At 39.3% G+C, this 27,408-nt stretch overlaps 2 protein-coding genes across 2 annotated transcripts in view; both read left to right on the forward strand.

The window, feature by feature from the left end:
• The first annotated feature begins 416 nt into the window (after positions 1-416).
• The window catches only part of LOC141898130 (sodium channel protein para-like), a 29,483-nt gene continuing 2,491 nt past the window's right edge, over positions 417-27,408 (forward strand). Inside the window, exons 1-25 of the mRNA XM_074783961.1 lie at positions 417-587; positions 678-805; positions 5,256-5,374; positions 8,725-8,820; positions 10,350-10,478; positions 10,699-10,793; positions 11,594-11,812; positions 12,262-12,328; positions 12,593-12,737; positions 13,423-13,587; positions 15,823-16,029; positions 16,133-16,639; positions 17,468-17,573; positions 18,383-18,475; positions 18,953-19,197; positions 19,607-19,780; positions 20,135-20,488; positions 20,811-21,146; positions 22,966-23,382; positions 23,630-23,803; positions 24,502-24,624; positions 24,978-25,259; positions 25,348-25,401; positions 25,600-25,737; positions 26,917-27,024. Coding sequence (XP_074640062.1) covers positions 449-587; positions 678-805; positions 5,256-5,374; positions 8,725-8,820; positions 10,350-10,478; positions 10,699-10,793; positions 11,594-11,812; positions 12,262-12,328; positions 12,593-12,737; positions 13,423-13,587; positions 15,823-16,029; positions 16,133-16,639; positions 17,468-17,573; positions 18,383-18,475; positions 18,953-19,197; positions 19,607-19,780; positions 20,135-20,488; positions 20,811-21,146; positions 22,966-23,382; positions 23,630-23,803; positions 24,502-24,624; positions 24,978-25,259; positions 25,348-25,401; positions 25,600-25,737; positions 26,917-27,024 — 4,620 coding nt within the window. The 5' untranslated portion in view covers positions 417-448. The remainder of the gene's footprint in view (positions 588-677; positions 806-5,255; positions 5,375-8,724; positions 8,821-10,349; positions 10,479-10,698; positions 10,794-11,593; positions 11,813-12,261; positions 12,329-12,592; positions 12,738-13,422; positions 13,588-15,822; positions 16,030-16,132; positions 16,640-17,467; positions 17,574-18,382; positions 18,476-18,952; positions 19,198-19,606; positions 19,781-20,134; positions 20,489-20,810; positions 21,147-22,965; positions 23,383-23,629; positions 23,804-24,501; positions 24,625-24,977; positions 25,260-25,347; positions 25,402-25,599; positions 25,738-26,916; positions 27,025-27,408) is intronic.
• The window catches only part of LOC141898129 (ubiquitin-ribosomal protein eS31 fusion protein), a 147,561-nt gene continuing 147,129 nt past the window's right edge, over positions 26,977-27,408 (forward strand). Inside the window, exon 1 of the mRNA XM_074783960.1 lies at positions 26,977-26,986. The gene's annotated coding sequence lies outside the window, so the exon portion shown is untranslated. The remainder of the gene's footprint in view (positions 26,987-27,408) is intronic.

A 27,408-nucleotide genomic window follows, 5' to 3' on the forward strand; every position in this document is an offset into this window, starting at 1 on the left:
ATGATATGATTTTATTTTCATGTAAAATTTTTACAGAATTAATGGATAAACAAATTTAAAATTGTAATAATATTAGATGAGGGACTGCTTTGAAGCAACAGTTAGCTTATACAAGAAAGCAGCCCTAGAAAAGAAAATATATAAAATGAAATGAAATTACTTATTACTGTTCATCCAAAAATTAAGCAAGCGATCAATTAAGCAATTAATCAAGCAAGCGCAATGCGCCATACATGGCTTTAACGGAAGTTATGAATATACAATGTATATGGTGCTCTGAAAGACCAAAAATTGACCGGTTGGATCAGCGACGCATGATCATCAAATTCCTTAATGAAAATCAATTGTACATCCAAACTGCACAAATGAAAAAATATATATGAATATATGTCTATCTTTTCAGCCTCGGATCAATGATCAACTCCAGTGTCACAGTAAGTCGTGACCCATGGATAATACAGGTGGTGGCCGTTTCCGTTTATTTACTAAAGAATCACTGGCCAGAATTGAACAACGCATAGCGGAGCTCAAAGAGAAACAGATAGAAAAAGAACTCAGAGAAAAGGAATTAAAAGAGCAAAAAGAGCATGGCGCGCAAAAATCTCCGTCGGACGTACCAACGGAGGCGTTATCCGGATTCGAACATGATCATATTCACGATGAACATGAACACGAACATGCCCCGAAAGAGAACCCAAGTATGGAAGCGGGTAAAAAGTTGCCGCCATCGTTATCGGACTATTTTCCGCCTGAACTGGCGGGAAAACCCCTCGAAGACTTCGATGAATATTACGACGATAAGAGGGTAAGTTTAAGTGAATCATACTACAGACAAAATCGGTACCGGCGGCCAGCAGATGGTGCGAATTACAGTCGGTTTCAGAAGTGGCCTCGGTAGCTCAGAGTACTCTGAGCTACCGAGGCCAAAATAATTTGTTTTCTCGCCCGATATATTTGTTTTCTTGCGTTAATATTTGTTTTTTCGCTATAAAATTTGTTTTCAGATTTTTCAAGTTCGAATCTCGCCCAAAATATTTGTTTTTTCGCATCAATATTTGTTTGGCGGGACGAGAAAACGTAATGCCGTTGCTTTTCGCTTTCGGTACTCAGTGACAAGTGGGTTCGAGTCCTGCTAGCTGCGTACAGTGCGGACAACACTTCAAAGGCCGCCCCATCGTGAGGTTTTCAAAATAGAAATATTACCAGAAAATACGAGCTTCCAATTCAACATCTTTATATAGACTTTTCTTATTGTGTCTGGAATATATTTTCATTAGATTTGTTGCGTTGAATTCGCATACACTTCTATGATTGTAGAAAGCCGATTAAATTGCTTGCAAACCCGTGGATCTTACTGGAATCCTCGATTGTGATGTGTAACATTGGTGATTGACGAACATACTTTTTAAACTATTGACCACTTTTAAAATGTGATGCGCGTGTCTTCTCTGTGGAATATAGTATTGGATTAATCGTATCATTCATCAATATAATAATTTTCCAATTTCCGGTAGACTTTAGGGTGCGATTGAAAGTGTTGTTTCCTTGAACACTAACATCCCTGGAGATATACGTTCATCATTCCATCGCTTAATGACATCTAAGATAATAGATCTAATAATATATACGTATAATCGTATTGACTCAATCAAAATCCCATCTTATGAGATAACACGGTTAATGCCCACTTATGAATAACCTTAAACCTCATACCCGCACTTGTACTCGATACTTGTCTGGAAGTCATAATACGATGAACCTAGGGGTTCTTGGTGAGGCTTTAATGTTCTGCAGCAATATTGAATGCAGATTGGGGTTCTTCAAGACATTAAGGTTCTTGACAAGAACCTTAAACTGGTTAACATTGTCAATTAAGAATTTAGTAGACCTGCCTCAGGTAATATAGTATAGCCGATGATTAAAGCCGATTTTCTATGTGGTGTAGGTCATAATGCAAAACACTAGCCACCGCGCAAAGGTTCGCATCCAGACTTATTACTCCGATGTCCGTATTGCTATGAGTCTCAAAATCCGACCATCTTTCTCTCGCCCCTTCAACCGACATAGTGAAATGTACAACCACGCTCGCCTCTCGGTCATAAATCGACATGAATGCATTCATATAATTTTGGTTACGCGCGCACACCACCGATAGACACGCGATTCCAGATAACTTAAGTGTCATGTAATGACTGTATTGCCGCATAAAACTGTCTTCAACATGATAGGAAATTGTTTATTTCCCGTCAGTCAACTTGCAATACCCAGCCGACGACATTGGCATAAAAACCTGAAATGTCTTCATAAGCAAGCGCTACGTATACGGCAGCCTGACACTGTTTGCTAGACGCGCTTCGTTCGATAACACCAGTCATGTTCTGCTAAATTGCTATTTAAAGTAGCCAAGCCTTATTACAAGAACACATCGCATTCCGATAAGACAATGCAGGTCATCGACACGAGTCGGGCAAAAGCAATTTCAGGTAGGCTAATCATGCCGTCCTTGACGGCAGTACGCGCTCACCACATCATCGAATGGCGAATGAATAAGCCAACTCAGCTGGAAAATGATGTCTGGCTTAGCGCGTAGATGCGCTGGCGGAAAACCTACATTTAATACAAATGGTACGCGATTGATATTGAATAGAACTCGGGATAACTACGTGAATAATGCTTCATTCCTCATTTTAAGGCGACTTTCCTACGTCAAATCAAAAATAAGCCACGACTAAATACACAAAATGTCAGTTCGTTCGTCACGAATGGTAAATATCTGTCTGCAGTTTCAGTCTCTGCAATCGATGAAACGAGATAATTTCTCGGCGGTATAGAGTGACGTCAAAAGTCGCGATTTTCGCTGTTTACTTATCGATAATAGCGAGGTTTAAACTCATATCTATTCACACTCGGGATCATTTGGAAGAAATATGTATCAAAAATCGCGGGTAAGACCAACTCGCCGGTATAAATCAAATGGCGAATCGTTTAGATCGTCTCATAGATAAAGCGTTGTTCGATAAGGTTTTCGTTCTGTAAGAATCCTCGCCGTAAATGAGGCATCGCGGTGGATCGCTTTCGTGAAGATGGCGGCGGGCGTCGTGTATGTATACGTTCTTCTTGTGCAATCAAAGAGCGAATATCAAATTACCGCCTGCGTTTTTTTTTCCGCGCGTGTCGTACCTTATTTTCCCGGCGTAGTCGCTATACGGCGTTCCGCGACTCGGGGCGTTCATTAGCAATTATTTCGCAATTGTTTTTTGCTCGTGTCAATAATAACGACGGCTCCTTAATGCCTAGAAGTGAGTCTGACGACACTGCATATAAACGACCGTGTAGGCAAACATTAAAAAACAATATTCCAACCGTTGTTATGTACGTTAATCAGTTCGAAATCTTAACAATATCGACAATCATCCTTGTGAAAATGAAAAAGGATATATCGCTTATATGGCAGGACGGAAACGAACAAGAAAACTTACTTGAAAGTTTATTGACGCCTTGAAAAAGAATCAATGAAGTTTATCTGAATTTCCATATATCAACAAATGAATTGATTTGAATTGACCGGCAACCAGTCTAACCCGAATATTTGAGATGACGTGGTAGACTGGTTGCTGGACTCTATTTCAATAGACTGGTTAGATGCCGAATTATGTGCCGAGTGAATTCGCAGTCAGAATTTTTCAATTGAAACTGGTAACCAGTCTATTCATGTTTTTTTTATGCCATTTTGACTGCGAATATTTCAGGTGGTGCAGAATTCGCCAGGCAAACCATCTAACGACGTAGTCACTCACACAATATTCTAATTCATTATCAAAATTGCATGAACAATTATCCAATCGAAAATAAGGGTCATAAACTTGATCAATTACGAAATAAACGCCAATTTTCAGAATTGTAATTGTTATTTTGTAACGTCAATATTGACGTAGTGCACATTGACTCACACAATGCTTATTTAAAACACCAATATTGATGACGTAATGCACATCGTCTAACTCAGTATCCCCCAAATAACGCATAGTAAATATCAATGTATGAAAATGTTATTGTAACGGTTTTTATGACGTCAAAAAAATTGTGTTGCGGTCTTTACGACAATAAGAACCTAGTGTATATATGCATAGAACTATAAGCGAAAGGGAAAGCCAACTCCGTGACGTCACTATACATTGTTTATTGCCACCGGTGAGGGCGCAGAACAAACCACAAGATTACTAGCGGTGCCTAGCGGATTTTTGAGGAGTCGGCCTTCCCTTTCGCTTATAGTTCTATGATATATGTAAGCTATACGTAGGCTGAACAAAGAATGCCGCGTAGCAGCCGATTGGAAGTCATTACTGTAATATAGACGCTAGGCTAGTATTTGATTCAATCAAAAATGTGATCGGATTATCCTTTCAGTGAAAACTCGGCTAGATTATCGAAGCTATTTGATTTCGACGACTCTCGCCAATAAACGATCAAAATTAGAAAAAGAAACGCGATGTCCCCGGCGCGTTCGTTTGTGTGTTCGTCTGCGGGGGTCGAGTTCATTTTGCCTGATAAGATTACGGTTGGAAATCGTGTGCTGAACGTCAACACAAGCATATCCGCACGCTCGATCTGTTATTACGTCTGAATCGATGATTCCAGAATTAGGCAGCGCTGCGCATTCGATATTCGCGACTGTATTAGCCAGTTCTGTAGATCGAAGCGTTTCCCACGAAACCCTTTTAATACTAGTGACTGGCACGAACGGCCTACGGATATGCCTTCAGATACAGTACAAATTTTTCAAGATACTTATCAAACATTTTATATAATAATCAAAGCGAATAGTAGATTTTTGCATTCCATTCGTCGATTTTGGTTTCAAATGTACTTGTCGTAGGCCGCTCGTAAACAGCCATTTATTACGGAGGGTAGCAGTAATCTATGGTGCCTCCGGGGTTAAAACTGCATCGTAAACTTGTTGTCGCTGGCTTGTAAGACCGACAGTCTGAGTCTTAATGGGGTTTTTCATAGATGATATACATGTATGTCACCAGGTACAAAACAAGGCAATTATTACATGCTAATGTAACGATAAATCTCCCGACTATTCCCTTACTGTGTTATTAGCCTGCATCCAATCAGTCAGAAAGCGGTCTCCCCTGTAAAAGTAATGTTAAGATATTCATCACGTCGAACATATGCTATATATTGCAGCGAATGCTGAAGATTTCGGGAGAGGTGCGTGCGTTATATTTGCCCCTTCTTTCTTTTTGCAGACATTCGTTGTTGTATCGAAGGACAAGACAATCTTCCGGTTTAGCGCCACATCTGGAATGTTTTGCCTCACACCACAGAATATCATAAGACGGGCAGCGATATATGTTTTAGTCCATCCATATCCTTTTATTGAAAAACGAAATTCATCGTTTTTCCGGGTACATGTATTATGTTCTTTCTAAAGGCCGCAGTGCCCACACTACCGATTTCGTCAGTTCGCTTGGCCGAGTCATTAGGCTAAAAAATTGTAAATACCTGGTTTCTCCTTTCTGCCGAGCCTAAAAGTTGATCCAATCGGCTGCCTATCTACCAAGTACAATACGCTTTTTTCTTTTAAATCATGATCAAGCTAACAATAACAGGCGACCCGGTAGTTATATTATAAACTGATTACAAATTTCATTGCAGTTTACAGAATGCTCCGGCCGATTATGCGAAACAAGGTATCATTTTTAGCTTCATGTAGCCGGTGATCCGAAAAAAATCGGGAAAGTGTGCGCCGTCGGATGCCTGGGTCGGATGATATGAAATATGACTACGACTACTGGTCGTAAAGGTGTGGCGGTGATCAGCCCGCAAAAAACGAACCGATAGATAGCGAATCAAACGTATTCCGGTTTAGGAATAGCAATTCCGGATTACAAATCTTCTACCTGCCTTCCATCAGGTTTACAGATCGTGCTATTCTGGAAGTGGTACAGGATGAAATCTGGTCAAAAGGAAAGCGCTATTGAAAAGTATTCCCGAATCGAGAGACCACTCGAAACTTGCCTTATCTACAGAAGTCGCTTGATTGTACTTCATAGTGTGATCAGGCTTGGAGTAAATCAGTGCGTGATTTCTCCAAGGATCATGCTACTAGATGATAGCGAAGGGGGTGTGTCGTATAGGTATGCACGGAACAAACCAACTCGGGCTCGCCGGCCATCGCCGGTGCACTGTCTATCAGAGTATATACCTTTCAACACGCCATTACGGATATTATCCATTTTCACTATTCCCAATACGTGCATCATTCTATATCAAATGTTCGATTTCATGGTGTCATTTCGAACGGCTAGGTGTTCTTCTTGCTTCCATGACAAAGTGATTTATTTTCTAGAATGTGATCAGAGAACGGTGTGATATATAGATGCGTGTTAGTGCATGCTGAGTGTCTGTGTTTTAAGAAGTCTTACACATTACGTATATATAAGTAGTTGGGGAGGGGGTGGTTCAAGACGGTACCATACCCGTTAAAACATATAGAAATTAGCCAAAGCCTGACAAATGCACATACGAATTACTTTCAATTAAAGGAGATTATTATGACAGAGTTCGAGGGCGTCAATATGATTTCTCGTTCCTCAACATTACATGCGAGCTGTGGCATAGTACGTAACCAGCTTATTCCTCGTGACAGAGAAAATCAGTTATTTTAAGACGATTGCTCCATGGGACACAGGCGAACTATTTTGTGACAAGAATTGCCTCCGTGAAATTACACAAAGCGGCTTATTCTTGATTTATAACGTTATATTCTAATGACGTTTTGATTCGTCAAATATTTCGTTTTTATATAAAAATTATGTTTTTTGTCTTATGTTATTCGCGCGTAGGCGGTTGCCGATAGAGTACCTCGAAGATATTAGTGCGTGTAGATTTCAGTCACAACAAGGGTGGATCTAAATTTCTACTAGAATTTCCATGAAACCTGTCGCGACTGTTTTCGATCATTATACAGTAGACTTAGCTCAAGTCGGATCTTTTGGGACCGTAAAAATGTGTCCGACTTGAGGGATATCCCATCTTATTCATTCCATCCGATCTCATTCATTCTGTTGGATCTTATTCATTCCATTAAAAGTGTCCCAAAAATATTTTAAAAAGCGTCCGAGTTGAACGGTTATCGGGTTGATCAGATCCGACTTGGCCGATTACACGGGACAAAATTTTCGACAAGGTTGGCGCTACTTAATCAGAAAACTAACTTGAAAGTTGATTGACGCCCTGAAAAATAGCACATTGCTTGATTATGTCGACAATATTCAATATGATATAATAGTAAGGATTAGTAAAGTTATTTTGAATTTGAATATATCGAAAATTGAATTGAATTGACCGGCAACCAGTCTAGCCCCGATATATCGATGCATAGTGCACATACATCCTCTACAAATAATAATCATCAAATTTATCAGTAAATATGAGTTTTAAGATATGTTTAGTTACAAAATTCACAGTTGTAATTGTTCTTTCCAAACGCCAAGATTGATGACGTAGTGCACATCGACTCACAGAGAATCCCTTAAATAACGCATACTAGGTATCAGTGAATATAAACATTATTGAAACGGTTTTTACGGCGTCAAAAATCATCGTAACTAAACATATAGCCACTAATCGGTTAGCTCTCGATTAAGACGTGATCTTTTCAGGGCGTCATAGCAAGACATGCGATGCATTTCGATATAGTTTTCGTTCTAGATTTTTGTTTCACTGCATGGTGTGGTGTGTGTGTGTTTCAATGTCTGTTAGTTGATCAATGACGTCATGTGCACCGTGTATAATGAAACAAATATACGAAAAGAAAGAACCGTGCGTGCGTGCAACGTAATTCTTATCCGGACCTCATCGAGATCGAGGTGGACGGAGCAACCGTGTTGTGGTTTTTAGTCTTTAGTATCAGCTGTGCGTTCCTTAACCCCATGTTCACATTTTTTAGTTTATTTGTCATGCTGACTATTCTTGTCAACTGTGTGTTCATGGCAATGCGGGAGAAATCCAATTCCATGACCAGTAAGATATCTGAGTAAGTAGGACCCCGAAACCTTTCATCAAAACGTCTTGGGTACTGGGAAATTGCGCACTTTCTGGATTTTGATCTTAATTCCTTTCGGGCTGATTATTCATGAGTTACAGATAAATCTCATTTCTGGAGATATTCCGTAACCAGCGAAGGGATTATCAACACCCGAGTCGAACATCAGAAAGTGCTATGTCCTACCCGGCTTTTTAGAATATTTCATCATTTTTGAAATTTTTTCATTCTTTTTGCACGATTTTGAGTGTCGCCTTATAAAGCAGTTTCGATTTTCAGGGTTCTTGCCTTGCTCATTTGTGAACACTGGCGAGGCCGCAATAGGAAAAAAATCAACAATCGAATCCCAGCCAATGGTCGATCCGATTGGATCCCGTTGCGGTTAGCCATCAACCACGGGCTTACAATCAACACAAATGAGCAATTTTTTTCAGATTTTTCATGCACAATTTCATATTTGCTTCGAATAGCGTCGTTTAACATTTTTTCTAGTTTTCATCTGATGTATTTTTCTGATCACACAAAGTATTCTCCGGTGAGAGTCTAGCATTTTGTGCCAGAGTTCAGTCGTTTAACCTTGGGATCGACGGCGATGGATTTAGCTTCTGAATCGTTCACCTTTTTTCTAAATCGTCTTGCCTTTTCTTCGCTTTCCTTAACTTTTTTACATTATTTAGTTTGTCTGTTATGGTGACTATTCTTGTGAACTGTGCTTTTATGGCCATGAGGGAATCCCCAAATGATAAAACTAGCAAGATAGCCGAGTAAGTAATCTATATTTAGCGGCATCGGGAAAACGTGGTTTATTTCCTATTCGTGCGTGTCGAAAATGATTGACATTTTTTTTCGAGATCATATTCGAACTATCTTCGACCGTCATCGTGTAGATATAAGGTTTTATCGGTTCATCGCATCTATAGGAAAACCACGTTTAAAGATGCTGCGCGCGTAGTGATGAAGTAATTAAGTGACAGTTTCGCATTTACAAGTATTAGTGCATTAGTCTTTATTAAGCTGGGCGTAGGTCGTCCTTGCGACTGCCAGCTACGCGTTGCGACGCGGTGTTGCAAAGACCCGTCGCAAGTCGCAGCGAGTCGCACACGCGCTACTTTCTGTACCCACGCTTGCCAGGGTTTGATTGCCTCCCGCCGTAGCCCACGCCAACACTAACCCTGGCCGCAGACCCTTCATTGGTGTATTACACGGCCTAGTTTCGGGCGGACGGGTTGCCCATCAGCAGCCACCTATATATCTAGACAATCATGCGTTGCATTGATAGTACGAATCTGTGAATAACAAGGCATCTGACTGAGACTGGTGGCCGTTATGGACGGCAGGCTGTCCGCCTAAGAAGTCTTGGGCGGTGTAATAGACCAATGAAGGGTCTGTGGCTCGGGTTTATGTGTGCTACGACGGGAGACAATCAAACCATGGCAAGCGAGGATGTACTTTCTGAAACGCGCCAGTTGTAACCGATCGCGTCGCGTCGCTGTCGACCTACACCTACCTCATTGCAATCCGTGTGCGTCAAAGCACCCAACTCTAAAACACTATATAGTATACGTCCCTTTGGACTGCGCTGTCGTAGTAGTAGCCTATAGGCTAATATGATATGAAACTCGTCGTGTATACGTCCGATATGTATGTACATAAATTTGAAAACCAATGGTAACGGGAAATCAGTGAAATTAGCATGGCCGTTTCATTTTTATGTATGGAATTATCGGTTAAAGCGGATTTTTTTCGGGGGTTTTCAATCGCGTTGCACCCGCTTTGCTTTCAGTTTTTGCAAGTTTTCATCATTGTTGTTTTGAGAATTTGACTTCGTTATGATTTTCATATCGTGATTGTATAAGCAAATCGATTGAAAAAATATGTATCACTTTTCAATAGGATCTCTGTCTTGAATTCTAAAGCGCACAACACGTTTTTACAGCGTTTCCTCATCTTCGAATCCACAACTTAGAAGTCAATTTCGTCTATATAGCCGATGTATATAACGTATGGTGATAATTCATAATGTTCGATTAAAATCAGCGGGTGCCTAAACTGCGATATTGTCATGAAGACAAACTTTTTAGACATGCATTATCAAATTATATTATGTTATATTCAACAACCAAATACTGTCAAATGTGATCATCCCTAGCGCACAAAACACGAAATTAAGCAAATAGATTTATGGTTCGAAAATGCCTTTAGAATGCTCGTAGATTTGTTGTTTGAAAATTTAGAATCAGCTGTTTGTCCTAATTGATAGAATGAATTTCTACTGTGTCCTATGTTGTTTCAGGCCCGTATTTACGGCAATTTACACTGTAGAAGCCTCGACTAAAATCCTTGCGAGAGGTGTCATTTTGGCGGAATTCACGTATTTACGGGATGCATGGAACTGGCTTGATTTTGCGGTCATTTCTTTAGCGTAAGTTTGAAATTATGTGAAAACGATTGAGTATTCCGAATATTTTTTGCCAACTGCGGTCGCGTGATCATCTCACCTCATGGCGAAGGTTAACGGGTTCGAATCTTCAAGGTCATGATAGGGTTGTTTAGTGGTCGTTGGTTGAAAGACAAACGAAAAATAACATGTTTCTTTTATCAATGAATATATCGGAGAATTTTCTTCTCGCCTTTTGTTGCAGATATTTGATGTTTCTTGTTAAGAACTTAGGCAACCTTTCGGCACTTCGTACATTTAGGGTGCTTAGAGCACTGAAGACAGTAGCTGTAGTACCGGGTATGTATACGGTCTATACTCTAGGGCCGATAACGCTCAGAAAACATATCCGATAGTTTCGATTGACGAATGATATCAAATTTACTGAACCTCGTGTTTTTGTTGATCTTATCCGGTATCTGTTTTTAATGACGGGCGCATTCTATAGAAGTCGTCATTACGCAGACAATCCTATTTACTCGCGAAATCTTGCATAGAATAAAATATCAAACAAGTATTCTAGGGGTTGTCCATAAAAAATGGCCACACAAAATTGCAAAATTTTGACCCCCTCCCCCATATCCACTGAATGCCAACGTTGTACCTACCCCCTTCCCCCTGTCCATCGGACAAACAAGCAATTAAAGACATCAGGTATCCATTCATGCAAAGTAATGTTTTTTTTAATTTCACTTAATCGTCTATCATACGCTCTGGACTACAGTTTGTTATTCCAGACGTCATCTTGAAAACATATTTGAACTATTTCTCTTCTTATTCGAAATTGAATAACCCGAATGAACACATCCAAACAACCACCCTCCCCTTTGTCCACAAAATTCCAAAGTTCCCAATCCCCTCCCTCGACCTTAGACGTCTTTTATGGACAGCCCCTTATACGATTACTATTCTCAATCAGGAGTTTCGTACTTCGTCGTATATATAATCTGTCTCCTGAACAAAATCTAGATCAGTGGAGGGTCGGCGAAACGCATCGATTCCTGTGATGTATAATGACTCAGATTACAAAAGAATTCGCTTAAAAATAAAATCAAAGGCGATCGTTGACTTTATTCTCGTTTATTTCAAACAATATTCAGGATTGAAAACTATCGTTGGCGCCTTGATGGAAGCCGTGCGCCGGTTACGCGATGTGATGATCCTGACTTGTTTCGTCTTGTCTATATTTGCATTGATCGGCTTACAAATTTATTCGGGTAGTTTATTACAAAAGTGTGTCAGAGATCCACCGGAGGAATATAACATAACGAAGGAGAACGACACCGATCCTGGCTGGCTAGCTTGGATCGAAGATGAAAGTAAGTTACATATCAAACCCTTTTTCTTTTAACTCATCAAAATGTTTGATATATTGCGCCTTAACTTGCAACCATGGACATCAGGGGTGGATCCAGCGATTTGAGCAGAGGGGGTCAAGCGTAGTGTCTTCCCATTCAATGAAAAACGTATTCTCCTGAAATTTGACGATCAAACTTACAAAATGTGTGCATTATCCACCTACAGTTATTTCTGGCAGACGCAGAAACAGCAGTCGATAAAAATTTGAATTGTGGTTAGTTTCATATTGATTGATATATCACAATCAGAAAATATCGGAATACAGAGAAGGGAGTCGAGACCTCGTAACCCCCCCCCCCCTGAATCCGCCCCCGAATATGATGTTTTATTTCTTACTCACAAAATAGTTCTATTCCAGTAAACATGAAAACCGTGATAGAAATTGTCCATATATTTACCTTGTTTTTAGGTAACTATTACGAATACAATGGAGCCTATACGGGATTCATGGTCTGTGATCATGCTAAAAATGGCGGGTAAGGTGTAAGGCTGTATTTTGCATACTTCTGAAATTCATGCCAGTATACATGTCGAGATATCAAATAAAATGTATTCTTTTTCAAATATAGCGACCTTTTGGCAATGATAGTGTACTTGCGTTTTTGCTTGTACGTAATATAAGTGAAATTCCCGAACTTTTATGTTTCACATATGTGTATCCTATCTAAGATGAAATACTTAATCAAATAGAAAATATTGAATACGATAGCAAAGGTGATATACGTTCTTTTTCCGTTTAGATTGTGTCCACCTGACTACACGTGCGTTAGAAACGTCGGCGAGAACCCAAATTTTGGATATACAAATTTTGATAATTTTGGCTGGGCTCTGCTCAGTTCCTTCAGACTCATGACGCAAGATTATTGGGAAAACCTCTATCAATTAGTGAGTATGGCGTTTAATTCTTTCTAATTGCGGGGAGAAAAATATTCAATAGAAAATAAAGCATCACACGCTTGTTCTATTAGTCGATAGACTCCATCCATTAAAGATGGAATGTGCAACAGTTTTCTGATAATCATCTCGACTCCTGTTCCCCTCGAATAACTATTTTTTAACTGATTTATAAAAGGGGATTGAGACCTCGTCAACCGGCCGTAAGCTTTTGTAAACTAAAACGCTAACGCACACTACGATTGCGTAACAAATACCAGGCCCGTGATCGAATAAAATTTTCAAAGCGCCTTTCAAAAAGTCAGTGTCGGAAAAATTCGGGCCAAGATTTTTCAACATTTGGATACAATTTCTTTGTTTTGGGAAAAGGTAAACTGTAAAGAGTGAAACTGTTTAAGCATTCCATAAAAGTTTTCACTTACTTGTAAATATGTTATTTTCTAATATTGGCGATATATATTATAAACTTATAACCCAATAAAAATTGTTAATGAGACGTTGTTAAAGTGAAGGTTATCGAATAAGATCATAAGATCTCTCCTTTTTCGATAGGAAAGTGCCCATTTTTACGTTGAAAAATGCCCTATCTCTTGAAATGGAACTGCCCCTCAAAAAATCTCGGCAATGTATGCATGCGTTGTTTCTGAACTGTATCTAACCTCATCGAAATTTACAGATAATTCGTGCGAATGGGCCGTGGCATATGTTGTTCTTCATGCTTGTTATATTCCTGGGATCGTTCTACCTCGTCAATTTGATTTTGGCCATTGTCGCCATGTCCTACGACGAACAACAAAAGCAGGACAAAGCGGACGAAGAGGCGGAGGAGTTGCTGCGAAAGGTATGATACACAAAGTCATAGTCTGCGCAAAACTGTGTAGGCAACTGGTTTGCGAACGGCCGGATTGATTGATTCCCGATGCTTAGACTAGTCGCGTCGCAATCATCGTTATATTGTTAATCGCTAAGAAATAAATAGTATCTGCTATTCTGAAATATTTCGATATCATAGTCGGCCATATTTACTTTAATATTTTTCTATATACGTATGTTTTATTCTCTCTAAGAACCTTTCATTACTTTTTGCATGCTCGAATATACTTTCAGTATACATTTGTTTATGCAATCTATCCTGATTTTGAAGAGTATGTTGTGCGATGACTTTAAATCCTTTCCTTAATTGTCGTAAATCCTTCTCATATAGCTTGTATATATTGCTTTCTCGACGAGGAACTGATTAGACTTTGTCCAAAGATTTTACGGTCATGCCTTTGACGGTGTTAAGGGCCGCATCGCTTTTCCATTTTCTTCATTTATCAGCTGTGCTTCGTTGATTATCTCTCAGAATATTGAGAACCTGATTTTAGCATGCTCACCTTTAGATCTTTCCAGCAAAGACGGCCGATTCCGCGCCCTATATGAAATCTCTTATCACAATGGCGACGTTTATCAAATTCCACTAACGCTCGACGCGCTTGGCATTGCGAAACCCCTGAAACGCGAAACGAAGACTTTTCTTCTTCGAAACAGCGAAACAAGCTTCGCGCTTCGGCACTTAGTAAAGACAATAGGGTAAAATGCCGTTTGTTCCTTCGTGTTTCGCTGTTTCGCACTATTTTGTGTGGGGCTTTAATCGAGCAATTTGTTCGTGCATTATTTGATATTAAGTGATGCCGCAAAGACCACCATCTCTTAACAAGCAAAAACCCACAGTTGATATTTCATAAGTTTGTTGTCTGACAGTTTCTGAGTTTATTCTAAATCCATCATCAGAGAAACCAAAATGTTATAATGATGATATAATCATTACGTCATTTTGGTTTCTCTCTGATGATGGAGTTCAGATAAACTCCAAGCTGGCAGACAATAATCGCCTTAAATATCACTCGCGGGTTTTTACATGTTTACTCTAAATACGGAGATCAATATCAGTCCTTCACTTACGACCATCCTTTCTGGAAGGATCTAATAACTATTTTATCTATAGTTTTCGTGCCGGATATTCATATTTAGAACTTGTGATACAAGACGATGGCTGGTAATCGAGCAAACGCTCGGTTTGTTAGGTTTTTATGATTTCGAATTATTTTTCTGCTATTAAATTTGGCTTTTGTGCCTTGATCCCGTCGCTTAGGATTCCTTCTATTCGTTGGCGGAGTCTGGATTCGGTGGTACAGAGAATGTATGTAGGTCCTCCATGTTGGTTCATGTTTGATATATATACGTAGCCACCACGAACATAGTCACCAAAATATCGAACATTTATCGATCGATGTTTATATTTCGTATGTTTCCGACGTCCTCGAATGCCAGTAACATTTTCCGACGAAATCGAACACAAAATATGGCAATCGGGGACGCATAAATCGGATCGAAAATTCGTGATGAATTTTTGATTGGAACACGCGGTATTTGTATTTTTTTGATGGTTGTTGCGAGATTGTGTTTCTGACCGATTTCATTTATTGCTTTTGATTAGTGTTCCAAAATTTGAAACAGTTATAATACGACGTACGTGTAATAAAAAGAAAAGCATTCGTTAGAAATTAAAGCATGATTGACTTTGATTTTGTACTCGTTAAGTTAGCTTTGGTTTTAATCTCTTGTTTAAAACGGTTACGTTTTCAACTTCCCAACTTTTATTTTCGTTTATCGACCAAGTTGCATTTCTTATGTCGTTTCCCCCCTGATCACCGTCCACTTATAGCTGAATCGTACACGGGAAGACACGAAACCGAACCGAGACTTTCACTTCACTCAAAATAGCACGTCGAACATCCTCACCTTTTTCACGGATCACTATACGATGCATACTCATCACTTAATCACGCATAACGCATGATGAGAATTCTTATTCATTCAAAGATTATTCGCATTAATATACGTCTCTAAGTCTAAGTCTATACGGTTAAGTTGATGATATTGATATAATGATCCAACACTGTGTTTGGTACAATGACTACTTCTAAGTGGAATAAGATTAAATCTATCTATCATATTTTGGTGCGAGTGTCATTAAAGACGACCGAAACCCGCCCAGGCGAATAAGTAATAATTCCGATTCTCCGCTTAACAGGAGGAAGAAGATCGTCGAGAACGCGAAGAGGCAATGGATGATCAGAAGAGTCCATCGGTCGGTTCCTGTACGAGCATAGAGCTGTACTTGAGTCGGCAGAAGCCGGATCGAGAGGATAAAGAACGGATTAGTATTAAATCGGATTGTTACGGATCTCAGGATAAAACCAGACGTCGGCTGAGTGTTCTAAACGGCAAAGTGAAAAAAGTAAGTCGTTCACGGCCGTATTAATATTTCTTATCATTCGTATTTGATTACTCGCAGAATCGGCTTTTATTGTCTGTGAATTATTGCTATTCTGGTTTTGCAGCCAAGCCTCAGTCTTCCAGGATCGCCGTTTGCGCCTAGAAGAGGCAGTCGAGGCAGTCAGTTCAGTTGGAAAAGACCGAAACAGCATCACCATCCTCACCTACACAGAGGCGCCACGGATAGGACGCCGCTTGTTTTACCTTATATAGAAAACATAAACTTACCGTACGCTGACGATTCAAATGCTGTGACGCCTTCGTCAGAAGAACTATGCACATTACAACATTCTCACCCCAACTTTCTGCAGGCACGACGTGCCAGCTTTTCATCCCACCATAGCCGAGTATCCCACCTAGAAACGAACGGTCGAGCACCACCAGGTTCGCGTAGGAGTAGCTTCTCGTCGCAAAGAAGCAAACTATCTGCTCGACACTCTTATAGTTCACCTGCTGATGCCCCGAGTAAAACTAAAGAACTAGCAGCTCGGAGCAATAAAAACCGCGAAAATCGGGCAACGCATCCACTTTTACCTGAAGTAATCGTAGATAAACCGAAATCCGACGATAATGTAAGTTTAAGGGTAACTATCATATCTTCTCTTCTCGATTGACTACTTTGTGAGTACCCAGTGTTTCTTTTCGAGTACAAGGAGTCCTCGAACATTACTAAAGTAGTCGCGATTTCCTTTTCCCGCTTGTCATTGCTGTTAACTTAGATATTTCGATACTGGTACCTTCTTGTTCGTATATTCGACATTATCAAACTATGATCTTAACTCGATGGATTCGCCATGGACATTTTAGAGTCCACGAGCTAACTGAATGAATGCGCAGTTGACATATAGATTAAAGAAGTCCCGAAATATAAGTATTTCAATAATATTTTTGAGCTAACAGCAGTCACTTGAGCTAACTTCTCGCTTCGTAGTCATAGCCTATGCATTCAGTGTATTCATGATCAAAAATGAAATTTTACCTGTTTTATAACGTTAAGTAGAAACTGATAAAGTAAAGGGGTAAATGGGGTTTATCGAGCTTTCTTGAGAAAAACCGGACTCGTGACATTCTTTGACTGAAGCATATCGAACTATCATTGTCCTTTTACGTCAATGAATTATTCTATGTACCATAGATACAACGAGACAAGGTCGACTATTCTATTTTGACGCACGAGCTCGTGCGTCACATAAAATAGTTAACCTTTACTAACCTGTACTACTCGCCTCATTGTATTCATTATAGGTTTAACACGGCTCCTCTACGAATCTATGTACCAGTATTTCGTTGTATTTCCATCTTACTATGTAATTGAGAAAAAATAACTTGTTCACACTGTAAATTAGTGAGCGCATTTCCATCGACCGATGTATGCATGATATCACGTTTGCACGTTTCAGGAGTCTTCCAGTAGTGGGTCTGAATGTGATACGGTTAAGCAGAAACTGTTCGCGGACAACCCATTCATATGCCGAACCCCTAGCCAAACAGTCGTTGATATGAAAGGTTAGTTTTTCCTGACCCAGGAACTTCGGCGAGCATCCTATATGAGACCACCGGTTTTAATTATATTGATTGGTTTCGTGTGATTTCAATCATTTGACCAACTGACCAAAAAACTATGACATCCGTTTTCTCCCCGTCCTAATTCAGTCGTTTAAAATCGAACGTAATAAAGGAAACAACATGGGCGTCACCAGACGATCCCCTTTTTAAACCAAAGTTCCGCATTTTTAAATCAAAAGATTTTGGTTTTTTCACTTTCCGGAAATTTCATAAATATTTTATCTCAAAAGTTCCGGAAATCGTCTCTCTCAAGCTTCGAATTTCAAAAATTAAGACTATCTAAGAACATTGAAACATTCAGAAATGCTGGTTTGTCTTCGGCGCTTGGTGGATACGGTGCAATGTATGGAATATAGTTCTGCGTCTAATAATATTTTACCCCTCCTTATAAAAATCCTGGTGACGTCCTTGTGAACAAGTTCGTAAAGAAGTGAATAAGAAGGAAAAGATGTAATTAAATCGTAGAATCTGTCTATCAAGTTCCAGTATAATTGGAGGTGTAACATTTCATTATCTCTGGTACGATGCATCGAAATAGCCTGTTTCTTACATTCAATAAACCATATGTCTGATTTGTTAAGTCCGTAGTTTTCTGATCTATAAACTAAGTGACTTGTCCTTTGCGTGGTTGGTCGATAACCAATGTTTTTTCCGATCGTGGCCTGGAATCTCATAAATTGCTTTCAAATGTCGTTCAATTAATGTGTTTTGCTTTGCATATGTAAACAATTTTCCTTTTCATGTTACAGATGTGATGGTTCTCAAAGATCTTATTGATCACGCAGGAAAACGAAGGAGTACGTATATATACAAGATTGAGTATGAAACAAAGCCCTGTCGTCGCTTAGAACTCGCCATCGTTCTAGCCGCAGAGATGAAATTATTGCGAACATTATCATTCCGTGAAGCATTTTTGAACTAAAAACGAGCTAAAGAACTCGAGCCATTGATGACACGGTTTTCAAGTTGTGAATGCCAGGGGCAGATCCAGACGGGAGCACAAGGTGGCACGTGCTCCCGCAGTTTTACCGTGCCCTTTAGAAATTGCGATTGCAATATTTTTCTGCCTGCTACTAACAAAACAGCGGTCCGCAGCGCAATTCTTAGCTTATGTTATCTAGAAATTGTATGAAAATGCATTGAAATTTTGAAATTTTGCAGACCCTTGTTTTGGCTGCGCGGATACTTAACTTAAAAGGAGTCAAATCTTAACTTACAACTGTGGAACTGGGTCCAGAATTGTAAAGATAAATACGGAAATGTGTGCATTTCTATCCGAATAATATGTAAATGCTTTTTTATGTCTTTTTATGTCTTAGGTTTTATGAAAGAAGAAGGAATGGATAGAAAAGCATATTACAAAGCGAAAGCAATCCATTGGTTTTGTACCTGGGACGTTCCAGACTGGTTTAAAACGGTGGAAAAAATATGCCAGTTTATCATACTGGATGCGTTTGCTGAAGTGTTTATCATTCTGTGTATTTTAGTTAACACTCTTTTTATGGCCTTGGATAAATATCCAATGGACAAAGACTTCGAACGGTCATTGCAAATAGGAAATTACGTAAGTACTAACAATCCGGCGATCGGAATTTAATCAGGGTGGCCACTGACCTGGAAAACTCAGAGTATCGGAAACATCTAGAAGAAATCAGAGAAAACTCAGGGAGTTGGACAAATTTATCGTTATCGACCATGCGTTTCTTATGAATATGTAACTCATTAAAGGTGAATGAATTGTAAGATTTTAAACCTAGAAACTCATCGGACTTACTCGGGGAAAAATAAGGGAAAACTCAGGAGATTTGTAAATGAGCGGAAAGTGACCACCCTGTGAATAAGTAATTCCCTCTTTCATTCAGAGCGGGTATGATGATGATTATGATCCGTGACCCGTTAACCAGTAGATCACGATATTTTACGTTGCTTAGATAGCGCTATGAACTGTGAAGTTTTTCGCGTTTCACTTGCAGGTGTTCACCGGGATATTTGCCGCTGAAGCGACTCTCAAAATCATAGCGTTGAATCCGAAGAACTATTTCACGGACGGATGGAACATTTTCGATAGTATAATCGTCTTTCTCAGCTTCCTTGAACTAACGCTAGAAGGTGTACAAGGCTTGTCTGTTCTTCGTACTTTTCGATTGGTGAGTGGTGGAACCTTCCCTCGCCTTATATTATTTTATTGAGTTGAAACGAATAGTACTTTATAGGTTAACTAGCTTATTAAACGCACGAGCTTTCGCTTCTAGTGTATAGTAGCTTCGTCAGGTGAATGATGAAGTACCATATATACATGTATGCGAAAGTGATAGCTCGTGCGACTAATAAACTAGTTAACCTTTAAAGTGTTCATCTCGTTATATCTATTCGACACTAGGTTAACACGGCTTTTCTACAAATCTTAATTGTCTTGAAATTGGCAATATTGTATAAGGTGATGTTTTTTACCTTGATTTATACTACGTAATCACCTATTCCTTCTTCATTCGTAATTTCAGTTGCGTGTTTTCAAATTGGCGAAATCCTGGCAAACATTAAATCTACTCATGGGAATCATTGCACGGACTATTGGTGCATTAGGAAACCTTACTTTTGTGCTTGGGATTATTATTTTTATATTCGCTGTGGTCGGTATGCAATTATTCGGACAATTCTACGATAAGGAGGAAAATTGGCCCGGTGGTGATATTCCGCGATGGAACTTTTGCGACTTCTTTCATTCTTTTATGATAGTATTTCGTGTGTTGTGTGGAGAGTGGATCGAATCTATGTGGAACTGTATGCGAGTAGTAGATCCTAGTTGGCCTTGCGTTCCATTTTTCTTGTTAACCATGGTCATAGGAAATTTAGTGGTACGTATCGACGTATTTCCCGGGAGCATCTTCTGCGCTTCGTATAACGCAACCCGTGTCATTAAGCTATTGACCCTATTGCAGTAGACTCCGCTCAAGTCGGATCTCTTGGGATCGTAAAAATGAGTCCGACTTCAGTGATATCCGAGTTGGATGTTATGTATTTCGTATAGTGTCACAAAAATATTTCAATAACATCCGAGTTGATCGGATCCGACTCGGGCGGAGTCTATTGCAGTAAATAAACGAAAGCCTGTCGAACATTTTCAGGTATTATACACTCATTAGATTTTCTCCGTATATATGAAAGAATCATTTTCAGGTGCTGAATTTGTTTCTTGCTTTGCTGTTGAGCTCGTTCGGCGCAGAGAGTCTTCAAGCATCTCAAAGTGCTGATGAACCGAACAAAATGCAAGAGGCTGCCGACCGTGTCAGTCGGTTCCTAAACTGGGCCAAGGTTAAGCTCAGCCAATGTTTCAAAGGAGTCATCAAGAAAAAACGAGCGATTCCGCCGTGCGAAGAGGACCATGTCACTAAAACTGAAAACGATATGATGTTGGACGGAGACGGCCCGATGAGAAATGGCAGATTATGCGATACGCAAGACTCGCCGGGAAATGAAGATAGAAAGAGCTGTGGCTCAGCAAACAAAGAAAAGGTTTGTTCATTTATATTGCATGTGTACATACTTCCATATCCAGGAATAAAGACACTCTAAATATTTGGATGGATATATGAAAGCTGTGGGTACTGGAGTGTGTAATGAGTAGTGTAGTGTGATCTGTGTGCATTTGTGGCCAGCACACAGATCACATTGTTCATTGGGGTTTGGTCCAGGACTCGCGAGATTTTCAACAACACGGAAATAACGTGTATCAAATGATGACTTGAATTGCATGACTACCTAACCACCCCTCATTATTGTTGGAAAACTAAACGTTCGGCACTGACTAAAAATTAGTAATAACATTTTAGAAATGGCCAGAATTTTAACTTAGGTTCTATCTCATTTTTATTTTACAATTGCGATTGGTATAATCTTTTTTAAACGGCCGTTAAGGCTTATATTGTGCCTTAAAACCCTATACAACTTATATTGTGCCTTAAAACCCTAACAGCCGAAATAATTGAAATGCACACACGATTTCTATCATTGAAAATTGAGAGAGTGGCCATGTTTGTGTTTGCTGCTTCGCGTAAATCCCGCTCGGTGGCGCAACCGCGCGGAGTGGGGCCGATACGTCCAGCAGAACGTTACGGGGTTCATATCGGTCTTTAAAAGTCCTAAAAAGTACTTAAATGGGAATGAACTTGAACTTAAACTTTAATTTTATTGCTCCATATAATATACAGGTTACATAGGAAATGACAAGCAATAAAATATTAACATCATAACACAGGAGAAACAGTACAAAAGTGGACATACATTCATAATGGAGGAATAGAAAAACATTTGCAAATAAAATATGCGAAATGTAGAAAAAAATATAATACATATACAGCAAGGAAACTAAGTGGCGATACAATCAAGTGAATAGAACATAAAAGCATCAAAGTGTTGAACGGAGGGCAAATAAAGAGTTAACTAGGTTACTCACAAGGCTGGCAATTTCATATAGTCTCCATTGTTATATATAAGACATCAAAAATAAGAATTTATCATAAACACAATAAGACTCAAACTCTGTAAAACATACAAGTGAGGACAAAATAGAAACCCTGGCAGGATGAAGCGAGGGACACACGAGTAAAAAGTGGGATTCGTCCTCAACGACTTTATTAGCAGTACAGTTGAGGCAAAATCTTTCATTAGCTGGTAACAATGGACGACAGTGACGCCCCGTCTCGATTCTAAGACGGTAGGAACCGAGACGCAGTTTGGAGAATTCGCGTCTTTTAAGGAAAGAGTTCGAAACTATATATTTTTTTAGTTCAAAACGTTTTTTAAAAAGTTTATAGGTTCTTAATTTGGGGTTGGAATTACTGTCGTTAACTTGAAGTAGCCACGATGAAGAATATAAAAGATGCATTTTAGACTGAAGCACTGAAGGTAAATTCAAGGCATTGAATAACATGGAATGGTCTCTAAACTCCTTAAATCATTGCCATAGTCCTTGAATGGCATCGCCTCACCACACGATTACAATTTGAAACTTTTGGTCACATTATATCAGGTGGGGTACATTGTTGGTATTGTTAGGTCCAGTACAGTAGTCTGATGGATGAACCCAATGTAAGTTGGAAATCTTGAACATCTTATGAAAAAAGCCCTGGTATCGGGAGTCGAAAAGGTCCTTGAATCAGATCGTTATCACATTGCATCATTCAATTCATCACCTTTATTATGGTTGAGAACAAAGGGAACAAAGTATTTATAATGTATTAGATATCATAGATGCCATGGAAGTAGACAGTATTCATTCTGCAAAGGTCTATCAATAACTGCATGAATCCTCTTTGCCATTTTGCCATTTCAGGAGGAACCTCCAACTAGACCAGCGAGTGTGGATTCACTATGCAAGTTGAAGAAATCCACCTCAAGGGATAGCGGGCAGTCAAGTAATGGTAAAAATGGAAATAGCGAAGGAAAGGATAGCAAGTCAACGGGCAAAGGCCGAGACGATGTGGATTCAGATATTGAGGGCAGCATTGATGGTAAATCTGAAGAGAATAACGACGGAGAACCAAGAGAAGTCGAGGTTGTCTATGTTGCGTACCCCGATGACTGCTGTCCAAATATATGCGTACGAAAAATTCCGATTTGTACGACTTTCCTGCAAACAAAACCGGGCAAAGCATGGTGGAAAGTCCGCTGTTATATGTTCAAATTAGTCGAACACAAGTACTTCGAGATGTTCATTATCACCATGATTCTTCTCAGTAGTGTATCTTTAGTAAGTATGCGCTAATCGTTACCAACATAGAAGGAAAGCATCACCCATTACTTAATACTGATATGGTTCAAAATAAAGACTGTGCAATCTGCGCAACTTTTTACCTAACATTAAAGTCAGTTGCATCATCATTTTTGTCCCGAATCAGCCACCATAAAATATACCAACTATGTTCAGTTTATACTTATTGTCGAGATATAAGATTCATTAATAACTTCACTGTGTTATTTCATCTGTATATGTACAGGCCTTAGAAGACGTTAACCTTCCTGAAAGAAAAACATTGAAGGAAATCTTAGAGTATGCTGATAAATGCTACACGGTTATATTTGTTATGGAGATGGTGATCAAGTGGTTGGCGTTTGGTTTCAAGAAATATTTCACTGACGCCTGGTGTTGGTTAGACTTCATCATTGTCGCTGTAAGTGTTGTACTAGCACTTGATACGTGTTTTCACGTTTTACGTTGGAGTAAAAGTATATATCTAGGCCTGGGGCTGGGTGTGGGTTCTATGGAACATGTGTCGGGAACAGTAGTTCTGGAAAGCTCTATTCTCTCTTAACAGTGCATTAGCATAATCTACTAATCTCAAAGCAGAAAACGTGTAGACAAATGATATCTAAGGTTAATTCGATTTTATTTAAAAGTAAAAGTAAGAACAATATTACTTTGACTGTTAACGAGATTTTATTCGAACTACGAGCTTTCGTTACTAGCGCATAGTCGCTTCATCAGGTAAAAGGGCTCATCATTACCCGATAAAGCTATTATATGCGCCAGTAATGAAAGCTCGTACTTCGAAAGAAAATCTAGTTAACTATCAATGTAATAATTTTCGTCGCATTTACTGTTCCTCCACACGAGACAAGATTAGTTGTCAACTTGTCAATTCAGTGTACATGGGTTCGAATCCTCTAAAAGCTGAGTTTCCTGCTGAAGGCCTTTCCCCTGGAAACACGCCCTAAACTGCATTCTGTGCACAGGGAATTAAAGCATTGCAGGAGGCTTTCACGAGCTGGGGAGGGGTATCGGAGATGATCTCGGACCATTTTCGGACAATAATCCTAACTGTGCTCCAGTGATTTAATTCGCACTAACAACGATTCAAATATTTTGTAGATATCTATCATAAGCATTGTTGCTAAGGTTGTCGGATTGGGAAATATCGGACCGTTTAAGGCCATGAGGACGCTACGTGCCTTACGACCTCTCAGAACAGTTTCCAGAATGGATGGCATGAGGGTAATTCTGTTTTAACTTTCAATGACACGATGAGCCTATCAGGATTCAGTTCCACTGTTGTGAGTCAGAGTTGAGCTCATTTTCAAAAAGTTAACTCATCAAAGAGTTAAATCTTAACTCACAACTGAGGCGCTAGGTCCTATCGAATATCTAATTTTTCAACGACATTCAACGCTCAGCTACGATTGAATACGTGCCTATTGTATGTCACGGCATACGTAATACATATCAAGACTTAAAGCTGAGCTGCATCTTTCCTCAATGGAGTTGTAATACGGACCATTCAAAAAACACGCTCCGATTATCCCTTGGGCAAATTGTGTGATCTGATTGAGTTGTTGATTATTTCGTAGGTTGTTGTAAACGCACTCATACAGGCTATCCCATCAATCTGTAACGTATTGTTGGTGTGTCTAGTCTTCTGGCTAATATTCAGTATCATGGGTGTCCAACTATTTGCCGGTGGATTCTGGAAATGCAAGTGGAAGCACAACGATACACTTCTTCCGGTATCCATGGTCGATAACAAGACTGAATGCGAAGGTTTGCAATCCGAGGGTTATAACGTCACATGGGACAATGCTCGAGTGAATTTTGACAATGTTATGAATGCGTACCTCGCCTTATTCCAAGTGGTATGTAAATTTCGTATTCGACTAGCGTTAAAACTAGCAAAAATAGTCGAACATTTAATGCGATAAAATGATTTCCTCTCGCTTTTAGGCAACGTTCAAAGGTTGGATGGTCATCATGCAAGATGCGACCGATTTTAGAGGGGTATGAAGTTTTGTCTTCAAATTGATATACATGTACTGCCATCTACGCCGGCATTTGGCTTAACTCGCTGTCAGCGGGTTCAGACTATTTGAAAAAAGTGACAAATTGCGACAGAGAAACATAATAGGGATTTTCCATCATTCTGAAATTGACAACATAACAAACATACCAAAATCAGTTTTTGTTTTTCTCTTACAGAAAGAGAAACAACCAGAGCGGGAATATAACGTATACTTCTACGTGTACTTTGTCCTATTCATTATATTCGGGTCTTTTTTCACTCTCAATCTGTTCATTGGTGTGATCATCGATAATTTCAACGTACAAAAGAAGAAGGTAAATTTCCCGTAATTAATATCTTTCCCTTTTCGAAATTCCAATAACGTTTTCGAAATAGTTTCCTTCGGTGCGAAGCGTAGACAAAATACGTACCTGTGGTTTCATCAAATTTTTCTGATATCTTATTTCTAACTATTTACCATTGGCAGAAGGTGATTTTCAATCAATAGTTGTACAGGGTTTGCTGTGTGATTGTACATTTTATCATGTGTGTGATTGAACAATCGGTTAGGTGATTGGAATAGCTTCTACCGCACTCGGGGTCTGAAAAAAGTTTTTCTGTAAGAAGTAGCCAGTCACCGAACCTGAGCACTGCTGAATATGATACCACACGTGTGACAAGTAGATTACGTCACATATCCTCCACGTGTAGGGATTCGAACCTGATGGCTCGAGTTCGCAGCTTTATGTGCCGCTTAGATGATGCCATCATTCAGTAGCCAATCAGAAATCCTGTTTTATCTTAGCCTGGGTTTTCCAGTCATAATTTATCTGTGAAATTTTCCTTAGCCATTATACAACGAGCAATCTAATTGGTGCCGCAGGTTTTCTAGCGCATGTACCTGCACACCCGGTTTTAAGTGGCAGGGTTTTGTGTTGTGGCAAATCTAGCGATGCCATCAGTTTCGAATCAGTGCCGTGGGCGGATGCATATATACATTTTATACATTCAACGATTTTCAGTTCACAGCCGATCAGATCATTTACGTATAAAATCACTTGTTCGAAGTAGTTCATTCGTATATAACCATAATTAATTCTTAAGAGTGCACTACAGAGATATGGGATTACGTCTTGTCTTCGCGCACAATGCCTAGAAATTCACAGAAAAGATTCGTGATTATATTGAAGAGAAAACCCACAATTATGAAAAAAATGAAGAGAATCTTGACGTTTTGACTGTATGAATAAATTCTATGTGCTATTTTCAAAACTTCTTCAGCTGTGAAAGCTCGCTCAGCTTCATAAATCGTGGGTTTATCCTTTAGTTGAATTTTAGGCAGTCACTTGTCAATGGAAATCAACTAATCCATGATTTGTCAAAACACCAATTATTCATGATTACTGCACTCAGCATCGAAATGAACTTTGACAATAAGTTGAATTAAGCACATATCCGTTCGAGGTCATAAAGAGTTGATGTTTTCAGGCATTATTTTCTGATCTTGTTTACAGGCTGGCGGGTCTCTGGAAATGTTTATGACCGACGACCAGAAGAAATATTACAACGCTATGAAGAAATTAGGATCCAAGGCACCGCAGAAACCGATACCAAGGCCACGGGTAATGAATATATCGAGTGGAAGAAATTGCTCAACTGAAAATGTTCTTTTTCGTTACTTTCGGATGAAAATAAAGTTCCGGTTCTATTCTGTAAAATTTATCTTGAATTCATGACTGATTTTCATGAACTTTTATTATATTAAGTCTTCTCCGAACAAAAGCCGATTCGCTGAACTATTATCATCAAATAATGCAGTATTACCATTGATGTACTGTACTAATATAGAGACACTGGCTTGATAGCAATGAAAATGACGATATAATCATCATGCTGGGGGGATGCTGCTAAAAACGTATTACACATACCATCTGACCTTTAGTCTAATGTATTTGGCGGTTGTACCCTAGGGGTAGCCGAGATATCGTCTGGTTGTTTAGACTAGA

This window comes from Tubulanus polymorphus, chromosome 1, assembly GCF_964204645.1.
Source record: "Tubulanus polymorphus chromosome 1, tnTubPoly1.2, whole genome shotgun sequence".
Lineage (NCBI taxonomy): Eukaryota > Metazoa > Nemertea > Palaeonemertea > Tubulaniformes > Tubulanidae > Tubulanus > Tubulanus polymorphus.